At 34.6% G+C, this 21,886-nt stretch overlaps 1 protein-coding gene across 1 annotated transcript in view; it reads left to right on the forward strand.

Annotated features, from left to right (window-relative positions):
• LOC114333563 (uncharacterized) overlaps positions 1-21,886 on the forward strand; it is a 40,141-nt gene that overhangs the window by 11,297 nt on the left and 6,958 nt on the right. Inside the window, exons 2-3 of the mRNA XM_028283454.2 lie at positions 10,199-10,316; positions 15,038-15,184. Of these exons, the coding sequence (XP_028139255.1) occupies positions 10,199-10,316; positions 15,038-15,184 (265 nt within the window). The remainder of the gene's footprint in view (positions 1-10,198; positions 10,317-15,037; positions 15,185-21,886) is intronic.

Raw genomic sequence — 21,886 nt, forward strand, 5'->3', positions numbered from 1 at the left:
ATTACGTTTGTAGAAAAAATATTGTATGATATGCGTGTTAAAAAGTACATTTTTAAGGCACTCATGTGAATTGCAGAACTCGCTAACGCTCATTCTGCAAACTTTCACATGCGTGCCTTAAACGTGTACTTTTAGCACTTATATCATAAATAACTATTAACGAGGCTACAGTAGCGATCAACAGGTAGCAACAAACGCGTTCCAAGATTGCGGCTCTAATTTTGAATATTTTGTCATGTCAAGATATTTGGCACACATATTCGTAATATAATAAAGAATGGCGGTACAGAGCCCAATTTCAGAAATATGTTAGTACGTGGAAATGACTCTATAACTAAATAAAATATTGAAAAAAGGAGCCTGTAGCGCCATTAAGAAGACAAAAAATACACAAGAAGGAAAAAAAATAAACTTTCTTCAAATAAACTTTTTTATCCCATGCCTAGATTTTGTGTAATCTTGGAACTACTGAAACTTTTTATTTCTAACAAGAAATCGAACATATTATAACTAAATAACTAATTAGGCAATATAGAGAAATTATCACTGTCATTTTGACAAACCTGCGTCAGATTGTCTCTAATCTATTCTGTCATCTTTATCAATATCTGTTCAGTGCAGTAGTGTGTTAATTAAAGAATTTGTTATTGTTGTTTCATAGGAAAGTAGTGTTTATTGATAGTTAATTTATTATACACGGTGTCCAGAAACTCTACCGACAAACGAAGACATGAGATTCTTCAGATAATTTTAAGATAATTTAACCCACTTCACTTAGTCCGAAAAGCTTCCTAAAGGAGCTAGAGCTCTTTGAAGATGGCGTCTTGTAATTAGATTTTCTTAAATACCTCCAGAACGCTTCTATTTAGAAAAACAAAAACGCGTACGCGTATTTATCTTCAAAATATAAATCTAATCCATCTATTGCAAATTTCTAGTACCGATCATAGGCGCCCGTTTTGGGTAGGGCAACGGTTGTTTTATCTTATAACTTTTTTATATTTAACTTTTATGCATTTCTGACACTGGATTATTAAATTGTGAAGTATTCTAGTATTAAAAGGTTCTCTTGTTTTAAATCGGTAGAACACACCGTTTTCTAGAAAAATCGATTTAAAAATATTTCGCTTTTTGAATTAAAAAAAAAATTCAAAGAAAAATGTTTAGAAAGACGAAAACTGGTACATTTATTTATATTTTAGAGATAAATCTAATTGTGAATTTCTAGTACTGGTCATAGGCGTCCGTTTTGGGTAGGTCAACATTTACTTTATAGCATAACTTTTTGTCTTGAATTTTTGAGCATTTTTGACACTAGATTATTAAATTATGAGGTATTCGAGTACCAAAAGTTACTCTTACTTTATGTTGGTAAAATACTTCGTTTTTTTTTGAATAGTTCTTTCAATTTTTTTTCAAATTCCAAAAACGAAAATTTTTCAAATCGATTTTTCTAGAAAACGGTGTGTCCTACCGACTTAAATCAAGAGTACCTTTTAGTACTAGAATACCTCACAATTTAATAATCCGGTGTCAAAAATGCATAAAAGTTAAAGAAAAAAAAGTTATGCGATAAAATACCTGTTGCTCTACCCAAAACGGACGCCTATGACCGGTACTATAAATTTGCAATGGATGGAATCTAATTTATTCCTGAAAAGTAAATATGCATACCAATTTTCGTTTTTCTAAATAGAAGCGTTCTGGAGGTATTTAAGAAAAACTAATTTCATGACGCCATCTTCAAAGAGCTCTAGCTCCCTTAAGAAGCATTTTCGGACTAAAAGAATTGGGTTAAATTGTCTTAAAATTATCTGAGGAATCTCCTGTCTTCGTTTGTCGGTAGAGTTTCTGGACACCCTGTATATTTGTTGTTGTTGTATAAGTTGTTGGCCTCTTTGAAAGAATAGATTATTGTTAATTGTGAGTTTTAGTTATATGTAGGTAGGTTAAGTATATTTTACGTAAAAATATTTCGAATTTTAATGCGAGTATATAAAGTTTTAGGAGGATTTTTTTCTAAAAATATTATCAATAGTTTAACAAAATGGAAAAAGTAAATCAAACGAAAAATAAAGTGAAACCTTCCAAGAAAAAGTACATTAAAAACCGTGCCAAAATTATGCGAAAATCGAAATTTGTTTCGCTTCACAACAAAAAATGATTATTTATTATTGTTTTCTTATTAGACATTTCATGCAAATACCTTTCTAAATACATATCTTAACATAAAATGTTCACCCATTTTGGTTTATTTTTATAAATATCTGTTTATTAATAATAAAATCGTTTCTATTACTTCCATTTAGCGCGACTATGATATTGTCAAAATATTAATCTTAGATAATGTCAAAGATTACCACTGTTGCCAAAGTTTATGATACTGTCTCCCGAAATTATATTTTGTTGCTACCTGTTGATCGCTACTGATTACTCTTAATTGAGATTTAGATTGACTCTTTCGATGTACTTTTTATTTATTAATTTGTATTCATATTTACATTAACTTTTTTTTACAGTTTCTAATTACTGATAGTACTTATATGTTTTTATAAAATAGTAACTTTGATCTAAACTGCGCAGACAATCATGTACTCGGTATTCTTCGGTGTTTTATTTATTTTTCTTTTATTGAAAATGGTCGTCTGTTCTGTAGCTCAATAAGCCTTAGGTGCTTATACAGGGTGAGGCAGATAAAGGGCCTATTAGAAATATCTCGAGAACTAAAGCTAACAGAATTATGAACATTGGAATGAAGGGGTTTTGAACAGTGATCTATTTAATGTAAATATTTTCATCTATTTGCTGCTTTCGGTTATGCCGGAGGTTTCTTATAACTTCGTCTTTTAAACGGGACACCTTGTATATATTTACATTTTTGGATTCTCCTCTACGCCTTCTTTCTTAAAATATAATTTTTTATAATGTTATACAGTCACGTTTTATTCTTAATTTCGTAGCAATATTCACACCGTCGTTGCGTCAGAATAATAAGGTTCTATTTGCAATTTTTGTCTAAAATGAGATTTTTCTGTAACTTGGTTCTATTTTATGTTCTTCGCCTTAATATGATACTAGCAGCGACATCTATTAACATATGACTGAAATACGTAAGTTACAAGGTTCTATCTGAGAGAATTTTAAATGATGATAAGTAATAAGTTAACAAAGTTCTAACTGACATAAAAAACAGTCAACTAAGTCCACAAGGTCCTATCTGCCAGAACTAAAAGTGTTTATAATTTACAATAAGACTTTATCAAATAACTTGAAGTTGTTTTGTTATATAATAATTGTTAAATAAGTGTATATGTGGAAGATAAACCTTTATAAAATATTTTTAAATCATTTCTCAAATCAGAACTCCTTTTTAGTAACTATTGAAGTAACCTTTTGCGGTTAATAAAAATATATTAATTTTTTTAAATTTACATTGTTAACACATACAGGTGGCGATAATAGTAAAATAAATACAAAACATAGAAACTTTAAACAGTCATAACTAAAAATGGCACCTGAAGCAGATAGAACTTTGTCATTCCAATGCAGCGCCCTGTAGAATTGTAGTAGTTTGACAGAAAAAACTCTGTTTATGTTCAAATGATTTTTAATAAATCCATTCTACTATTATTAATTGTTAGTACGTTGCATTGGAATAAACAAAGTTCTAACTGCTTCAGGTTCCATTTTTAGTTATGACTTTTTAAAGTTTCTATGTTATGTATTTATTTTACTAGTCTCGCTACTTGTATGTTTTAGCAATGTGAATTTAAAAAAAATATATAGGTAATTAAATTAATGTGAAGTAAAAGATTATTTCAATAGTTAATACACAGGAGTTCTGATTTGAGAAATAATTTATATACTTATTTAATAAAGTTCTGTCTACCACATAATACCCTCGTTTAACAATTAGTATATATACGACAACTTCAAGTTATTTAATAAAGTCTTATTGTTAACTTATAAACACTTTAGACTAGCGTCTCTTTGCAAAGACAATGACGTGGACTTTGCAAAGTAACAAGACACTTACTCAACACACACACTACACATTACTCCTCTGACTTAGTGATAAGTTATACAATTACGTGGCTAAAGGTTCTACTTCTAAACCAAAGCCAGAATCAGAGAAAAACAAACTTATAAACACATTTAATTATTGCAGATAGGACCTTATAAAATTCGTATTTCGGCCACCTATTAATATATGTTTCGGTGCTAGTATCATATTAAGGTGAAGAACATGAAATAGAACCACGTTACATAAAAATCTCAATTTAGACAAAAATGACACATAGAACCTTGTTATTCAGACGCAACGAGTATAGCTAATTTTTTAATTTTAGAATGCAGGGTTGGTTGAAACTCGGAATGAGTATTTTCTAAGTTTTCTTGAACAAAACACTCTGTATTTTAGTGTAAAATACGTGAAATTTTGTTAGGCCGTGAAAATACTCAATCACAAAGAATTTTTCGGAAATAAATATATAGTAATCTAGACTAGGGATTGCAATTCAGCAGCATTTTCAATCCAGCTGGATTTTTGCAAGATTGGCCTAAATCCAGCTGGATCCAGCGCGGATCCAGCAAAATGTGGAATCAAAATAAAAACACGATTTTAATGTTTTTTTTTTGTCTGTATGCTAAATTTCTAAACAGCAGAAACATGAATTATTTAGTTTTTTGAAAGTGATACCTTAAAAATATAGGCCTTACCTACTTCGCACAGAACTGCACATATAGCCGGTTACGGAGGAAGCCCTTTCGGCCTCTGTGCTAGTCGGTTTTAAGGTCATCAAATAATCATAGACCATTGACAAACGATCGCCTTTCACTCCTTCGATCTCATAAACCGCCATTTCCTTTTCCAAAATATTTGCGTAATCTTTTTGAGAACCAGTTTTTTTGGCTATAAATGTTTTCTCTTTCTCGTTTCAATTCAATCTCAAGTTCTTGTTCCAAAGTAAAATTCACGGGCTCCGGATTAGTTAGCCCATCTTCTTCCATTATCTCTTGCACTGGTCCCACAGTTACTTCTTTATTTATACGAATCAACAAATTTTTCATCTTTTGTTGCATTGCATTCTTTTTCGGCATGGAGAAGTAACCAAGAATGTTTAGTCCTTTCCCATACTTTTTTTGATTTTGTAAATTCACTAATGTACCTGTAATCTCATAGAGGCGCCATCGCCATTCCGTGATTCTGCTGCGTAGGGCTTCCAATAGATCGGCATTAAGGCTAGATTCATGGCTATTTAGTTTGTCTAAGATAAATTTCATGTTTGTTTCGGCCGTTATCAAAGTGGACTTTATTCTGCAAAGAGCTTCTACAGCCGGTTAAAAGTGGCGATTAACTCATGGATTATTGACCACTCGCCAGCAGAGAATTTTATCGCAGAATCAATGTATATCAACGCTTTATCGATGCAAACTTTTAAGCTATAGAAACTTTCCAGCATATTGAGCTACTGCCAGCGTGATTAAATGGAAAGTTGCCGATTCACGGCTTTGAATAAAGAGGCTAATGAAGACATTAAGTAACTTATTTCGAATTTGACATGTTTGCGGATCCGCGCTGATGTAAAAAAAAGAGCTTTGCTGGATGCTGGATCCAGCAATTGCAATCTCTAATCTAGACTTATCCTTAAAATTACCAATAATGGTTGAGCTATCAAAATACCTACGCAGTTAAAATAAAGCAGTTAGGTGTAGGGAATGCTTAATAAATAAAAAAGGACCATAAAATGGCATTTCATTACAATACTAAAATACAGGGTGTTCCATTTAAGAAAACTCATTCGTTCAAAAATACTCATTCCGAGTTTCGACCAACCCTGTATACTAAAATTCAACATTTAGCTATACTAATAATTTTTAACAATAGTAGACTATATTAAAAATCATTTGAAGATAAATAGAGTTTTCAAATCAAAATAATACAATTCTACAGGGTGTGAATATTGTTACGAAATTAAGAAATAAAACGTAATTAACTTTTAAACTAACCTGTATAACATTACAAACCCTCATATTTTAAGTAAGAAAGACATCGAGGAGAATTCAAGAATGTAAAAATATTAAAAGAATCAAGTTATAAGCAACTTCCGGTATAACCGGAAGTAGCAAATAGATGAAAATATTTTCATTATATAGATCACTCTTCAAAACCCTTTCATTCCGAATTTCATGATTCTGTTGCCTTTAAGTTCTCGAGATAATTATTTCTAATAGGCCGTTTATCTGCCTCACCCTATATATTTAAATCAATCTAAACATGTAAACTAGGTACATGTTTCAGCCTATATGGACCTTAAAAGTCAAAGCAGATATCGAAGGTAGGCTAAAAGAAGAAAGACTTTAACTAAATCAATTTTGATACTTTTGACAAAGTCACGCTACGTTGTGCTATCTACCTTGGATGACAGAAAATAGGCACCACTATGTGTTTCTGAACTAAAAAAGTTTTAGATAGTTCTAGAGTCATGCCTTTATGAATGCCTTCTAGTGTATATTATATAGAAGAACAATAAAAAATCCCCCTATTGGTGGACGGATGAGATAGATGGTCTACGGAAAAGATGCCTCAGAGCTCGAAGGAATTACACGAGAAGCCAAGGCAACCTGGAGCTCAAAGAAATAAAGAGAACGCTAAATAAAAAAATAAAACAAGAAAAAAAAAGAAAAGTGGCAGACCGTCATAAAAGCATTGGACGAGGATATATGGGGCGATGCGTACAAGATCACAATGAAGACGTTGAAGATAATCGCCCCATATAGACTTGACGAAGACCAGCGGACGGAATCAGCTGAACTCCTCTTCCCCACTAAGAAAATACAAAACTTTATCAAGATATTCCCAACGATGGTCGAGGAGTTCAAGGAAGAAGAAATAAAAACCGCTGGTCAGGAGATGAAGACAGGGAAAGCTCCCGGCCCTGACGGGCTGCCACCAGAGGCAATAAAGATTATAGCAACAGAGAAACCAGGTTTGATCAGAAGAATATGTAACGATCTACTGCAGCAGCAAGAGTTTCCCATGGACTTAAAGGAAGCGAACCTAGTTCTGTTTCTAAAGCCTGGGAAACCCCCCGATTCAGCAGCCTCTTATCGGCCAATATGCCTCCTGGACTGCCTTGGTAAGTTCTATGATAGACTTATCAAGAGGAGACTGGAAGGCGTGTTGGAAGATGAGAGAGTGCTATCAAATCAACAATATGGATTTCGAAAAGGCAGATCGACAGTCGATGCTGCGACCTGGATAAGCGACGCGGCTAAGGCAAGCAAGAAAAGATGGGTGGTCCTTGTTCTGTTTAACATAAAAAATGCTTTTAACTCGGCTAACTGGGGCCTCATAGTAGATCGAATCGTCGAATTTGGGGCTCCAGAGTATGTGTCCAACATAATAAAGGACTATCTATCTGAAAGATCCGTATGCATATCAAAGAAGAAAAAGAAAGAAATGATTGCAGGAGTACCCCATGGGTTAGTCCTGGGACCCTTACTTTGGAACATACTATATAACGGGGTACTAGAAATACACCGGAAGAGAGGAGTGAGAGCGATAGCATACGCGGACGATCTAGCCCTACTGGTCGAAGACGATACGAATTGGGGAATAACAGAAAAAGTAAATGAAGCGATACGAACGACCGCGGCGTGGATAGAAAAGAACGACCTAAGGCTAGCAGTAGAAAAGACAGAAGCAATAATCTTGAGGGGACCAAGAAAGAGAAACGAGATAACTTTTAAATATCAAGGCTCCGAAATAAGACCCCAAAGGACAGTTAGGTATCTGGGAATAACGTTAGATGACAGACTCTCTTTTGGACAACATGTGCAAGAAGCATGTCGGAAGGCGGAAAGGAGGACCTCTACACTGAACAAATTAATGCCCAACATCGGTGGGCCCGGATCCCAAAAGAGAACAATAGTGCTACAATCTATATTATCTATACTACTATACGGGGCCCCAGTGTGACACGAGGTCCTTCGGATGAAAAAATACAAAGATGTGCTTCCCAGGGCCCAAAGAAAACCCCTGATCAGGGTGGCCAGTGCGTACAGAACTGTATCAACCATTGCCTTACAGGTGGTGGCTGGTTCTGTGCCGGTGCACATCCTGGCCAGGGAGAGAGTCCGAATGTACCGGAGGGGCAACGGGGCGATAGGTTTAGGGCCACAGGAAAGAGCTACAAGTGTAGAGATGTGGCAGAGGGAATGGGCAGTCGAAGTCGGAAAGGCGGACTGGACGAGATCCCTGATCCCGGACGTAGTGAGGTGGTACGGGTGTCGGCATCGGCGCGTCAACTATTACTTCACACAGTTTTTGACGGGGCATGGATCGTTCAGGAAATATACCCATCGTATAGGAAAAACCGAGAACGATCCTGAGTGTGGAGTGGTAGATGACACGCGGCATGTCGTGTTCGTATGCCCCGCATATCACGCGGGGCGTACCGAGCTGCAGCTGGGCCTGGGATCCCCTCTAGGCGAGCCTGGCGAGCTAATCGATAAAGCTATTATAGACAGCAAGCGAGACTTCGATCTGATCATTTTTGTCACAAAGACCATAAAGCATAAAGAAGAAAAAGGGAGGCGACTGCAGGCGGGATGAGCGTTTATTTATTTTATAACGGTGTCTTGTGTCGTAGAAGGCAGCCAGCGGAGGGAGGACACTTTACATCCAAACTCCGCTGTCTGCCTATATACATATATATTTTTTATCTGGTTTTACTTATTTATTTATTATTTTATTGTGCTCTATTTATATATTTTATTTATTTATTAATGTAATCAACATTATTTCAAATATTTTCTCTTTTTTAACAAATTTTATTCATGTATTTATTTATTTATTTGGTGCACGTCGTAACGGATAGCCAGTATGGGGAAGCTCTCTACGTCTGGTCCATGCCGACTGTCTTGGGTATTGTTTTCGTTCTGTCTATTTTCTGTTTCTTTGTTATTTTTTTTTGTTTGTTCTGTCCTGGGGCAGCTAGTGGGGGAGGACATTTTACATCCCACCTCGCTGACTGCCTCCCTTTTTTAACCTGGAGTAAATGGGTATGAGTGCGAGTGTGAATTGATAAATGTATGAATGATTGGTGTTACTGGTAATTGCCAACTGGTTTTGTTTTGCTAGTTTCATCGTAGATGGGGGCCCACTGGTCGCCCAGTCCGCACATGGGTTGCGCGTGGACGGTCGCTTCACCGGCCGGTCTGGCGCAAGGCTTGTGCGGGAGGGGGGAGTGGGAGGCCATCCAATCCATGGAATGCACGCGAAGAGTGCCAGAGGGAAGTTAGGAGTAAGGTCGACAGGTCAGAGATGCTCGCTAAGAGCGGTTCCAGACTCGTCGGCTGGAGAAAGAGGGGGTGGGTTTAGTCGGTAGGCGGCCCGTCAAGATGAAGTAGGACGGACTGAATCCGACACACCTGGGACATCTTCCCAGACGGTCTTGCAAAGATTCCCACCTCCCAAAAAAAAAGTGTATATTATATCGCTCTATATAAAATAAATTACAGAAACTGATTTCTAAAAAACAGGTAATTTTGAATAATATAGCGATTGCTGTAAACTTCAGAGATTTCTTCTTTCTGAAGCCGTCCGTTATAAACTGGTTATAATTTGCCAATTGGCTTACTATTGATCTTCCATTTATATATAGTGCCAATTTCAAAAGTATGCTTTCTATACCAGCTTGTATAGGTCTGGTGAATTGGTACAATGTGTTCTTGGAGGCCTTGAGCGGTCTTCAAAAAGTGTTTTAGGTTGTCTGCCACAGAGTCTGCAGCTTAAGTTTCCATGAAACACTCCTATTACATAGATTACTTAAGTGGTATTTATCTTCTGTTGTCCAACGTAGATGAGGCAATGTAACGTGTCAACTCGGGAAAGAATTGATGCGAAAGAAAGTTTAAAAGGTAGATTGGAAAGACTTTCAATATTCATGGATTCAGACTTTAATTATTTTATAAAAAGGACTTCTAAAAAAATAAGAGTAATCGACATTTAATGTACATATATATACTGTCATTTAAGTTTAACTATTTTAATTCAAAAAATTAATTTATAAGTAATTTTAAGAGTAATGTAGGTATTTACGCTAGAGTATTCGCTAAATTAATAAATAATTGAGTGTAATAAATATCAAAATTTAAACTCGTGTCATATTTAAATGTCGCCATTTGTTTTTAGTGCTGGAAATATAACGGCAGTGTTAAATGAGTTCTTGGATAAAGTTTTGGAAAATATGGAAAATTTCATTATAAATCATGGATATGATCCAATGCAAATACCAGATACAGCCTTAAATGTAAGTATATTTCGTTTCAAATAAAATTAAATGATTAAAATATTTTAAATAATAAAAATTACACAATGGAATAGCTTACAATTTCACAAGAAAATGTCAAATTTTCTTTCCAGATTTTGTGATTGACATTGGTGGAGAGAGTGTGGATAACTATGAACAAATAATTAGGAACATGGATAGCATCAAATATGTAGACCAAATCAAAGAAATTAAGACACGTATTAAAATATCGCGTACATCATTCACACTTTGACTCCTATGTGTATCATACATTAAGACGGGTTGACATTACTAGTGAATAACGAACGTGGCTCACGCTTACGTATTTTGCCCGTGCTATTGTTAGATATTTTATTATCTATTTTCAAACTCGAGCAGTACATTTGTATCTATGCATTCCATAAATGTTATTCACTAGTAATGTCAACCCGCCTTAATACACAACAGGTATTAAGGCTCTCCCTGAGCCTATGTGTATGAATTTGATACACAAGAGTAGAACTTATTCAAGCTTCAAAAAGTGGTCAGGCTGTGACAACTTATGAGGATAAATAGGTTCAGGAGTTAAAGTGTTTTAAACTGAAAAAGTTTCTTTGTTGCCGGGATATAATATCCACTAAAATTAGAACTACGTCTAAGGATGCTTCGATGTTACGTGTTCTCTACTTTTCTTTATGGTTTGGAAGAGTGGACATTAAAACAAGTCCATCTGAATAAGTTGGTCGCCTTTGAATTTTGGTGTTACAGAAAAATCGTACGAATATATATCATGGAATCAAACGTGGAAGTAATTAGAAGGATAAGGAATGAAGCGGAAATAATATTAATTATCAAAAGGCAAAAACTTGAGTACTTAGGACATGTGATAATGAGACAGCAAAAATACTCATTATTACAACTTAATATGCAAGACAAAGTTCGATAAAGCGAAATGTGGGAAGACGAAGAACATCCTGCCTTAAGAACTTACGGGAATGGTTCGAATGCAGTAGTGCAGAGCTATTTAGAGCGGCAGTCAACATGGTCCGCATTGCCATGATGATTTCCAACCTTCGATAGAAGATGGAACTTTAAGAATTGAGCTTCTGGCACGTAGAATGTTTCTTGGTCCTTGACCATCCTTCTAAATTTCAGGCATGCGGTGCTACTTCCTTTGTACTAAGTTTACAGTTTGGATACTTTAACTTGATTTACTTTAACTATAACTTGTTTACAGTTTACGGTAATGCGGTTTCTCATCATTGCATTCGCGTGCCATGTATTTTTTCTTACTATACTATTGATAGACCTAGTATTTTGTATCAGCTCTATATTCAATTCTATGGTATCCTTTTACCTAATCCTATAGGGCAGGGCTTCCCAAACTTATTCGTACTGTGACGCCCTTGAGACTTTGCTATTTTTTTGCGACGCCCCTCAACCCAACCCCAATAATACTTACAAATTTTAGTACTAGCCTAGTAACAGGTTATAGTTATAAAAAACACTATTTGAACATTTATAAATCTTATTAGAAATTAAGAAATTAAGAAATTTTTATAAGAAATTAAGAATTAGAAATTTATTATATTATAGGCACAAAAATAAAAAGGGATATTTATTTATGTAACTGGCTGGTTAATGTGAGGGATGTGCTTACTTTTTTGGGCACAGCTTATGAAACCGGAGCTTCAGTTTGGTAATTGCCACTCTCATTTCTTTTTCTACGTTTGTGTTTGACCTGTACTTGTTTTTAATTACTACTGCAACTGCAGAAAAGACCGTTTCGCACAGGTACGAAGTCGCAAATGGTAATAAAACCTTTAATGCAGAAGTACTGATGGCATGATATTGATGAGAAACTGAGCTCCAAAAGCTTTAGGCTAGAATCACAGGACAATTCTGTCAGTTTTTCTTCTTTTTCTGTTGAAAGTGTCGATTGTGTGGATGACTGGAAAGGGTTTCTGACCCAGTCATATTGCTCCAGATCCTCGGGAAAATATTTCTCAAAGTGTTCACTCAATGATGACATGTGTTGCGTAAACATATTTTTTAAAGAGGGATCGAGGATTTCTATCGATTTTTCTGGTGGATACCTTGTAAAGCAGGGAAACAGTTAATTTCTTGATATTCTAATTTTCTCTTCCATAAGAGCAACTTCTTCTGAAAGCCAGTAATTTTATCTGACAATTGCAGGATATGAGTATTGTTTCCCTGCAAAGACTTATTAAGATCATTTTTAATGTCTTAAATATGTCCAGAGGTACGCTAATTTTATTATAAACTCTGATAAAGTTTTGCGCAATATTATGCAATTCTGTATGTAGATACGTGTAAAATTGAGTTCTTAATTCATGTACATGTGCGAGTGCGTTGCCTTTGGACAACCAACGAGTGTTGTATTAATAAATTAAAGGCATTTCTTCACAAAGTTCTTGAAAAGTCTTGATTTCACTGGTCGTGTGCAGTTCACCACTTTAATAATGCTATCCATCACAACACTTAATTCAAGTGTAATTTATTTGCTGCTAAGGCCTCTCTATGTATGACAAATGTGTCCATTTTACACTTGGAGCCTTGGTTTTGATGACAGCTTTTAGTCCTCCATACTGTCCAGGCATCGCTCGGGCACCATTCGTACGCACGCCTACACAGTTTTCCCAGTTAATATTATTTTCAGTCATATATCAGTTTAAAATATCGAATAAAAGTCCGCGCTGACACGCTACGCCCCTGGAATAAAGCCGCGACGCCCCAGGGCATCCCGACGCACAGTTTGGGAAGCCCTGCTATAGGGGCTCGAGTAAGCTGGTATACATATTTCTCCAAATATAGAATAGGCGACTGCGAATGAGATCATGGCACCAATAAAAGATATTAGGCAGCTTAGAGGGCGAGTATGTGTTAATGGGACACTTTAACGTAAAATCATCGGAATGGTATCTTCGTCCAGTCCAGTCCTTGTACTCATGAAGAGATGTTGGCAGAGCAATTAGCAGCTCTTTATCTTGTGGTTCTGAATACAGACGAGCAACCGATGTTTATGAGCTTCCGTCTCCGTCGCTTCTGAGACATGTGAACGCTCTATTTGAAACATAGTTATTTCCCGTATCTTGGAGATACTCCAAGCCCATACTGATTCCAAAGGGTCCCAAAACACTTACCAACTATCTCCATATTATCTTGAATATAGATTGAATTATCTTAAGGTTTGTATCCAAGGTAGTATGATTTTTGTAAGGGCACATCCAACTGATGAGATAGCTGGTAGCTCTGGTAAGGCCTGGCCGTAGGTCGCCATAAACCTAAAGGTTTTTATACCTCGTTCCAAGTGACTTTTTGGACGTGTATGTATATGTATCACTGGTGATATTGTGATAAGACCGAAAACATTTTGATATTAACTAAATCTTTTGGATAGTTTTTAGTAAAAATCTAAATACACCAAGTACAAAAAAGAAGTCCCTATTCTCCTTTTAATTATTTTTAATTATGGTATATAGCCAACCAAAAAAATCAAACGGCAAAGATCACTAAAGGAATCCAAATGACTTGAACAGCGGTAGAAATACTCACTGTTGTAATAAAAAACGAAAAAAAAATCCAAAGAAAAGGGTATTTAATCCTACCACTTATGACCTATGGAATGGAGACTTATGACCTATGGAAAGAAGACCGTAATACCGAAATCAGCACATAGATTAAGAAAAATACAAAGAACCATCGAAGTAGCTATGTTAAACCGAAAGTAAAAAATGCAATTGGAAGAATCGCGCAAATGAAATGGAGTTAGATAGGAGACGTCGCAGAACAATACAGCCAAATATGGACGAGAAACATTGTAGATTGGAGACCACACGAACACAGTCGTAGTCGTAGTGGGGAACATAAAAGCAAAATTGGAAAGCACTGACATCAAAAACTGAAAGCAAAAACAGGTAAAAAGTGGAGAACTGATGGATAGGCCGTTGTTCAGGAGTGGAAGTAGACAGGCTGAAAAAGAAAATGTAGCCAGCCATGGGAATTATCTCTTAATAAATTATGTTTTTTAAACAAACCACAGGGATTTTAAACAAATTTCAGTCCCAGTGATTGGCTGTATACCATAGTTAAAAAACTTACATAGAAGTAAAAAACTTCGGTTTGTATAATGGTATATAATTTTTGTTAAACAACTTTTAAAAAGTCATCCAAATGGATTATATAAAAACATCAGAACCTTTTCGATCTAGTCAGATCATCTTCAGTGACATTCTGTGTAGTAATTGAAACTAGCCTACTAGTTGATATAATAGTCTTTAAAATTACAGAACTATTTATTACATAATTACATAAGTATTCGGTTTGTGTCACTCATCTTGACAAGTACCCCTTCAGTTTTTTCGAGCAGGAAAGCGGGAAGCTATGCTGCTTTTGATTATTAATATTAAAATATATTAACATCGACATTGTGTCGCAATACAGTAGTACAGTTTAATAAATATATTATGTAATTTTGAAGACTATAATATCAACTAGCGGGCTAGCTTCAATTACTACACAGAATGTCACTGAATATCGAAACCTTCACCTGGACCCCTGGATCCAAAGGTAGGCTCTCTTCACCATTGAGCCACAGAGCGGGGTCACATGCAATTTAAATGCAGTTATACTGGCCATTTTTATTGGCATAAAACACAATCATGATTTTGCTTGTTTTTCTGTGGTACACGGCATTTAAAATATTTCTTCTTAATTTACAGCTTCCAATAACAGGATCTATTACGTTAAAAAAGGGATGGTTACGTGATCTGGCCATGATTAAAAGGTATAAAGATACAGGTGTAGTTTACAGTTCAGAGGAGAAGAAACTAAAAATGATATTTTCACTACAATTTGAAGAGCTGCAGGTAGGTTTCTAGTATAAATTATAACATATAAATCAAAAAAAATACTTTTTCCATGGTGAATTTGATTAATCCGTTTTATAGTTATTGTCCAAAAAAACATTATATTGTCTTTTTTACAGTTATTGACATTAACTGTACAATCAAATTCACCGTAGTAAAAGAAAAAAAGAAGTCGCTATCATTTATGGATGTGTTATAGGATATCAAATCACAACATACCTAATATGTAAATATCAAAAAGGGAATCATCAAATCACTATTATGATAGAGCCCAAAATACCTGCTCTACAACAACACACATGAGAGATCAAAGAATTGGATTTATAAAATACCTTGTAAATGCAACAATTTTTATCTTAGAGAAACCTCAGGAGCACTAAATTTTAAGTTAAATTAGCATGAATCATACATGAAAAACAGGCACTTGTACTTATCCCAGATATACAAACATGCCTAGGATGAGCTCAAAATAAAATGAAAGTATATGCATGAAAGAAACATGTATAAAAAATAGGAAATCAAAGAAGCAGTCTTCATCTTACAAATGAAGAAAAATGTGGAAAATGAAGGCTTTAGTTAAGTGGTTACCAATAGATACTGAAAGAAAAAGTCAGTAATAATAATATACTATTTACCAATAATGAGTTAATAGAAGGTCAGGGATACATCATCTACAGTGCTAGCCAAAAGTCCCCTCCCCCTCGTATCTTTTGAACGATTATACTTATAGTACAGTGGTGTCATCGTGTGGGAACGCGTGGGAACGCCGTTCCCCCACTGGTTAAGAAAAGAAAAAAAATAATAGATATTTTAGGTTTTGTAAACAAAAATTAGCAGTGCGTTGCGGCACTGCGTTTCCGCACTGCTAATTTTGCCATGACACCACTGTTATAGTAGTAAAATTTGAAGTCAGGAAATAAACGAACGTAGGCTTCTCAAATAGTCATAACAGGTCACATATTAGTGACAGATGACGTTACAGAGCCACTTTGACTGATAATTTTAAATACGAACTTATGGCAAGTGATATCTCATTTGAAAGGGCCGGCGTAGCCGAGTGGTAGTGTGCTAGGCTAGCGTACCGGTGGTCCAGAGTTCAAATCCTACCGCCGGTAAGAACAACTAGACATTTTTAAAATGTTTATAGGCCCCAGGTCGACTCAGCCTGAATAAAATGAGTACCTTGGGTAAAACCAGGGGTAATAATAGGCGGTTGAAGCGTAGCACTGGCCCTGTTACCTTCCTTGTACACCGTAGGCCCTAGATATAGCAGACTACCCTGCTATACTCCCAAAGCCACGTGAGCGGTATAAAACGGGAGACTATTATTATTATTATCTCATTTGAAAGATGTTGAAAATACCTATTCAATATTCAATCATACTAATTTTGTTTGGGTTTAAGTTAATTTTGATTGAAAATTGTCATTTCGCGTTTAATTAATAAAGATTAAAACGTCCGCCTATGTTTATTTGTCAAAAAAGTTGACGCCGTAAAAACAATTAGAGCTAGAGTTACTAGACCAGTGCAAATAGCAAAAAAACAATAAAAAATTAATAGCAGGATGCAGGGCTGTCGCTACCATGTGTGCTAAGTGTGCATCGCACACGGGCGGCAAACAATAGGGGCGGCCAAAAGCAGGCCACTGATGATAATACTTTTTTTAAAACGAACATAAATTCAAATAATTAAATAGTAATGTTTCAGATAATTCTGTAAACTATTATTATTATTACCTGATAATACTAAAATATGTTTTATTATCGTTTATAGTTTTTTTTTTCATCCTAATCTAAACAAAAATATCAGAAAATATTATTTATTGTATGCACTGCTCTTTTGCAAGTATGGTCATAAAGCAGTTCGGGGAATACTTTTTCATTCAAAGCGTCTGGCGGCTTTCGGACTTTTAGATATTTTTCTCGTCTCCGTGTGGAGGCGGGCCGCTTAAGTAGAATACCTCCACAGCTTCTCCTGTTCATCGTAAAAGGCAACAAATTGGAGCAGCTGTGCGCTCTCCTCTAGCCAAGCTCCTAACCTGGCCCTGTGACATAGTTTTAATACTCCCAACTATCATACGACACCCACCCCTACCCATCTTAGGTACACGTCCCGATACCCAAACCTATACCCGAGGTGAAAACCTCTGAAACCAGTGGAGGAAACCACTGAAAACAAACGGATATGCATAGGGATGACGGCTATGTATCATCCTAATATACCGCCACCCCAACCTCAAGGTGTAACACATCATGCCAAAGGGGTGATGGCCCAGGGGTAACATAGTGGGTTACAAGCGATGCCTAAGGGAGATGGCAAACCCGAGTGGAAAATAGCCTTGGAGGGGCAAGGGCACACTGCCACACTGAACCGATCAGCACGACTCAACTCGTGGGAAGAAAAATGGGACAACAAAAGAAAACAATAAAGGCGGAAAAGAGAGCAGCGGGGGCGAAAGAGAAAACAAAAGAGGGAGGGAAAAAGGAAGGGACGAAACTCGAGGGGAGAAAGGTGGAGGCGAGAAGTGGAAGAAAAGGAATAAATCGGATCTAGAACCAGTGTAATCAAAAGCAATGGAAAATACAGAGAAGAGTGAAAAGAGGGAAGACAGAGAGAAACAGCAAACCAAGAGACAGGAAGAAAGAAAGAGAACAGGAAGAGAAAAAGAGGGAGAAGGGAACAGACAGACATTTCATTTATTAAAAATAATAGGTGAAAATAGTTTCTATCGTTGTGGAATCGGTGCTCACCGGAAGGACAACATACGTTCAGATACAATTAGCGTCTCTTTGGAAAGACAATGAAGTCGACTTTTCAAAGTGACAAGACATTTACTCAACACATTACTTCTGCACATTTCTTTAAATACTAGTAAAGTACATTTTTCTAAAGTGTTGAAATTGAAAGAGGGCGGCAAATATTAAGTCGCAGACGGGCGGCCAACACCTTAACGGCGGCCCTGGCAGGATGAGACCAATTCCAAATGAAAGTACACATATTAGATAACATGTGGAACATTTTTCACCAAATCTGGATGAGGGGAACATGGGTTGGGGGAGCGCTTTTAGGGGTGAAAACGGTTAATTACGATTTGCGGCAAAACGGCACATCCTATCGAAAAAAGTTAAATCGCAAAGTTGTAGGCTATAAGAAGATCTACAACTTTTGTAAATAAACATTTTTCACATAACCTCAAAATATCCGAGAAAATTGGAAAATTCGATGTTTTTGATTTTATTTTTTTTTTCTCACTGAAAAAAAATTTTTTTTTTACCAAATATGGTGGAAACTTACCTCTTTATGTCCCAAACACGCTGTAATTCTTTTGTATAAAAATATTTTTTTAAACTCTTGTTTTTTATGTTTAAGAGAAAATGTAAGCATTTTTTCAATTGAAAAATCTCCCGAAATTTTTTTAGCTTTTTTAAAGAAGTTGGCATTTTTTTTTGTTTAATGAAACCTCTATTTTCTGATGGTGTAAAAAAATATAGGTATACGTTACTGTGGAAAATTTTGTCACAAAAGGCAAAAATCGGAAATTTATTTTCAACCCCTCACCATTTTCAGATTCTCAGACGTATTGTAAGTTGCATAGCTGTGGAAAGCTGCATAGAGGAAACTGCAGAATTTGTAAGCATTATCGATTGTGATGAAAAAATGCCATCAAAGAAGCAAAAACTTAATTAATTGATGAAAAATTGGCCATTAAAATTATAATAATTACTTTTTTATATTAAATAAACTTTTTCGTTAAAAAAGTTATTGCGACTTTTAATTTGGTTCATGAGAAAAGAGTTTAAAAAAAATGTAGCTTATAGGTAAGTAGGCCGACTTAAAAAAAATATAGTTAAAAAAATAAAAAACACGCTTTTAAAGCACTAAAAATTTAAAAATAACTTTTAAAATTAAAGCTAGTAATATTTTATTTTTAAATTGTTAGTGCTTTAAAAGCGTGTTTTTTATTTTTGTTAACTATAATTTATTCACAAAATTAAAAATCACAGACAACGGCATTAGTGTAGTAAATTTTTAACAGAGGTTCGTTGGTTCCTGATCGCTATGCAACTTATATTACGTCTGAGAATCTGAAAATGGTGAGAGGTTGAAAATAAACTTCCGATTTTTGCCTTTTGTGACGAAATTTTCCACAGTAACGTATATATTTTTTTACACCATCAGAAAATAGAGGTTTCAATAAACAAAAAAATGCCAACTTCTTTAAAAAAGCTAAAAAAATTTCGGGAGATTTTTCAATTGAAAAAATGCTTACATTTTCCCTTAAACATAAAAAACAAGAGTTTTAAAAAATATTTTTATACAGAAAAATTACAGCGCGTTTGGGACAGAAAGAGGGACAGTTTCCACCATATTTGGTAAAAAAAAAAATTTTTTTAGTGAGAAAAAAAATAAAATCAAAAACATCGAATTTTCCAATTTTCTCGGATACTTTGAGGTTAAGTGAAAAATGTTTATTTACAAAAGTTGTAGATATTTTTATTGCCTACAACTTTGCAATTTAACTTTTTTCGATAGGATGTGCCGTTTTGCCGAAAATCGTAATTAACCGTTTTCACCCCTAAAAACGCTCCCCCAACCCATGTTCCCCTCATCCAGATTTGGTGAAAAATGTTCCACATGTTATCTAATATGTGTACTTTCATTTGGAATTAGTCTCATCCTGCTATTAATTTTTTATTTTTTTGGTCCATTTTAGAGCTATCTGCACTGGTCTATACGCGATATTTGGTAGTGTAAAATTGTGTGCTTAATTTTTCTATTTAAAAAAAAAATCAGAAAAAGTCGAAATTTTTGCTCATATTTTGGGCTCATATTTTCGTTTATAAATCGAGAGACATTGCTTCAACAAAAAAAAATATGCAATGTAATAGTTTCGTTCTCCAATTTTATATACCTAATATTTGTCTAGATATAAATTGAAAATGTAAAGGTTATTGTTTAAAATGTAGCAATAATTGAGAAAAAAATGCAAATAAATAAATAACTTTAAAAAATTCCTAGGCTCTCCTAGTTGATAAATTTAAAATTTTCAAAGTACGTTTAATCCTTTCTATATATTTTGTTATTTTGGGGCCTGCACAATTATTCAAATTTGCAATTTTTCTACAGACTCTGCATTGCAAAATTATTATGCAAGATTTATTAAACCGATCCTAACGAAATTTAGCACACGTTTCATACATATTGTCAAGTATTCCTAGTAGGTACATGAAAGAAAACTCCCATATTTTGCAATTGTTTTCCCAATTATTGCTATTTTTAAAACAATGAAATTTAAGTTTTCAATTAAATATTATTTAAATTGAAAAATGAGACTTTTTTCCTTCTATAATTTTTTAAGGAGCAATATCTATTTAGTTTTTTTTTTCAAATTTTGTTAAGTAAAAAATTAAGCAAAACGTTAACAACTGGCGCATATCGTGAATAATACAAGGTACCTACACCTTGAAGTGATTGTGATTCCAGCAAAAAAGTAGACTCCTATGGAAAATATCCATTATAGTTTACTTTTCGATAGATCACGCCTGAACTATCCTCTGTGGTCTACGTTATTTTTGATTATATGTCAATTATCAACAATCCGTAATAATTTTATCGTCACTTTGTCCGATAGCGTATTTGAAGCAGAATTTCTTCTCAGTTTGGTCATTTGGCTGGTAACATTTTCAACTAAATTTTGTTTTCCGAAGATATTTCTCCCTTTATATGAAAGACTTATATTGATCATTTATCTTTCCATATATGTACATACAGGGTGGGGTATTATTATGACAAAGTTCAATTACTCGTTTGTCGTAAGAGATACGAAAAAAAGTTATTTAGGTAAAAGTTGGGGCACTGATAGGACCATAATTTAAAAATATTTTCAAATATACAGGGGCGTGCGTATTGACAGGGTGACACAAAATTATGTTTTTTTAATGGAACACCCTGTATATTTTTACATTTTTTTGTTGATTTCCTAGCAAAATTTACACCCTGTAGAATTGTAGTGATTTGACATCAAATTTTTATTTTATAATCAAACGATTTTTAATATGGTCTACTATTGTAAAACATTAACAGTATAGCGAAATGTTAAATTTCAGTATACAGGGTTGGTCGAAACTCGGAATGAGTATTTTCTTAGTTTTTTTTAAATAGAACACCCTGTAGTTTAGTATTGTAATGAAATGATATTTAATGATACTTTTTTTATTTCTGAAGCATTCCCTATACGTAAGTGCTTTAATTTGTAGGTTATTCGTGATTATTTAAGCCAAACATTAATTGCAAGAAAAATTACGTGAAATTTTATTAGGTATCCCTGAAAATATTGAAAATACATCCTAATCTAGCCTGTTCCTTAATTTATTAATATTGGATGAGATATCCAAATAAATTCGTAGTTAAGATTGTTGGTGAGCAAAATATTAATAAAAACATACAATATTCTACCTAGTCGGCTATGACATTAAATTTCCTTAAAAATTTGACATTATACTATTTTTAATTCCAGTTGCTTTGTTACCATTACTAATATGAATTTTTCTAATGAGGTACTGATTAATAAAATTTTTGTGCTAATGGAGTATACCAAAAATCTACTACTAGCAATAAGAATTATTTATCAGAAATTCTCTGATAGACGACAACTAAGAAGAGAAATGTTTAAAAATATATTAGAATGGTTTCAACGGACTG

This window comes from Diabrotica virgifera, chromosome 2 (genome assembly GCF_917563875.1).
Source record: "Diabrotica virgifera virgifera chromosome 2, PGI_DIABVI_V3a".
Taxonomy (NCBI): domain Eukaryota; kingdom Metazoa; phylum Arthropoda; class Insecta; order Coleoptera; family Chrysomelidae; genus Diabrotica; species Diabrotica virgifera.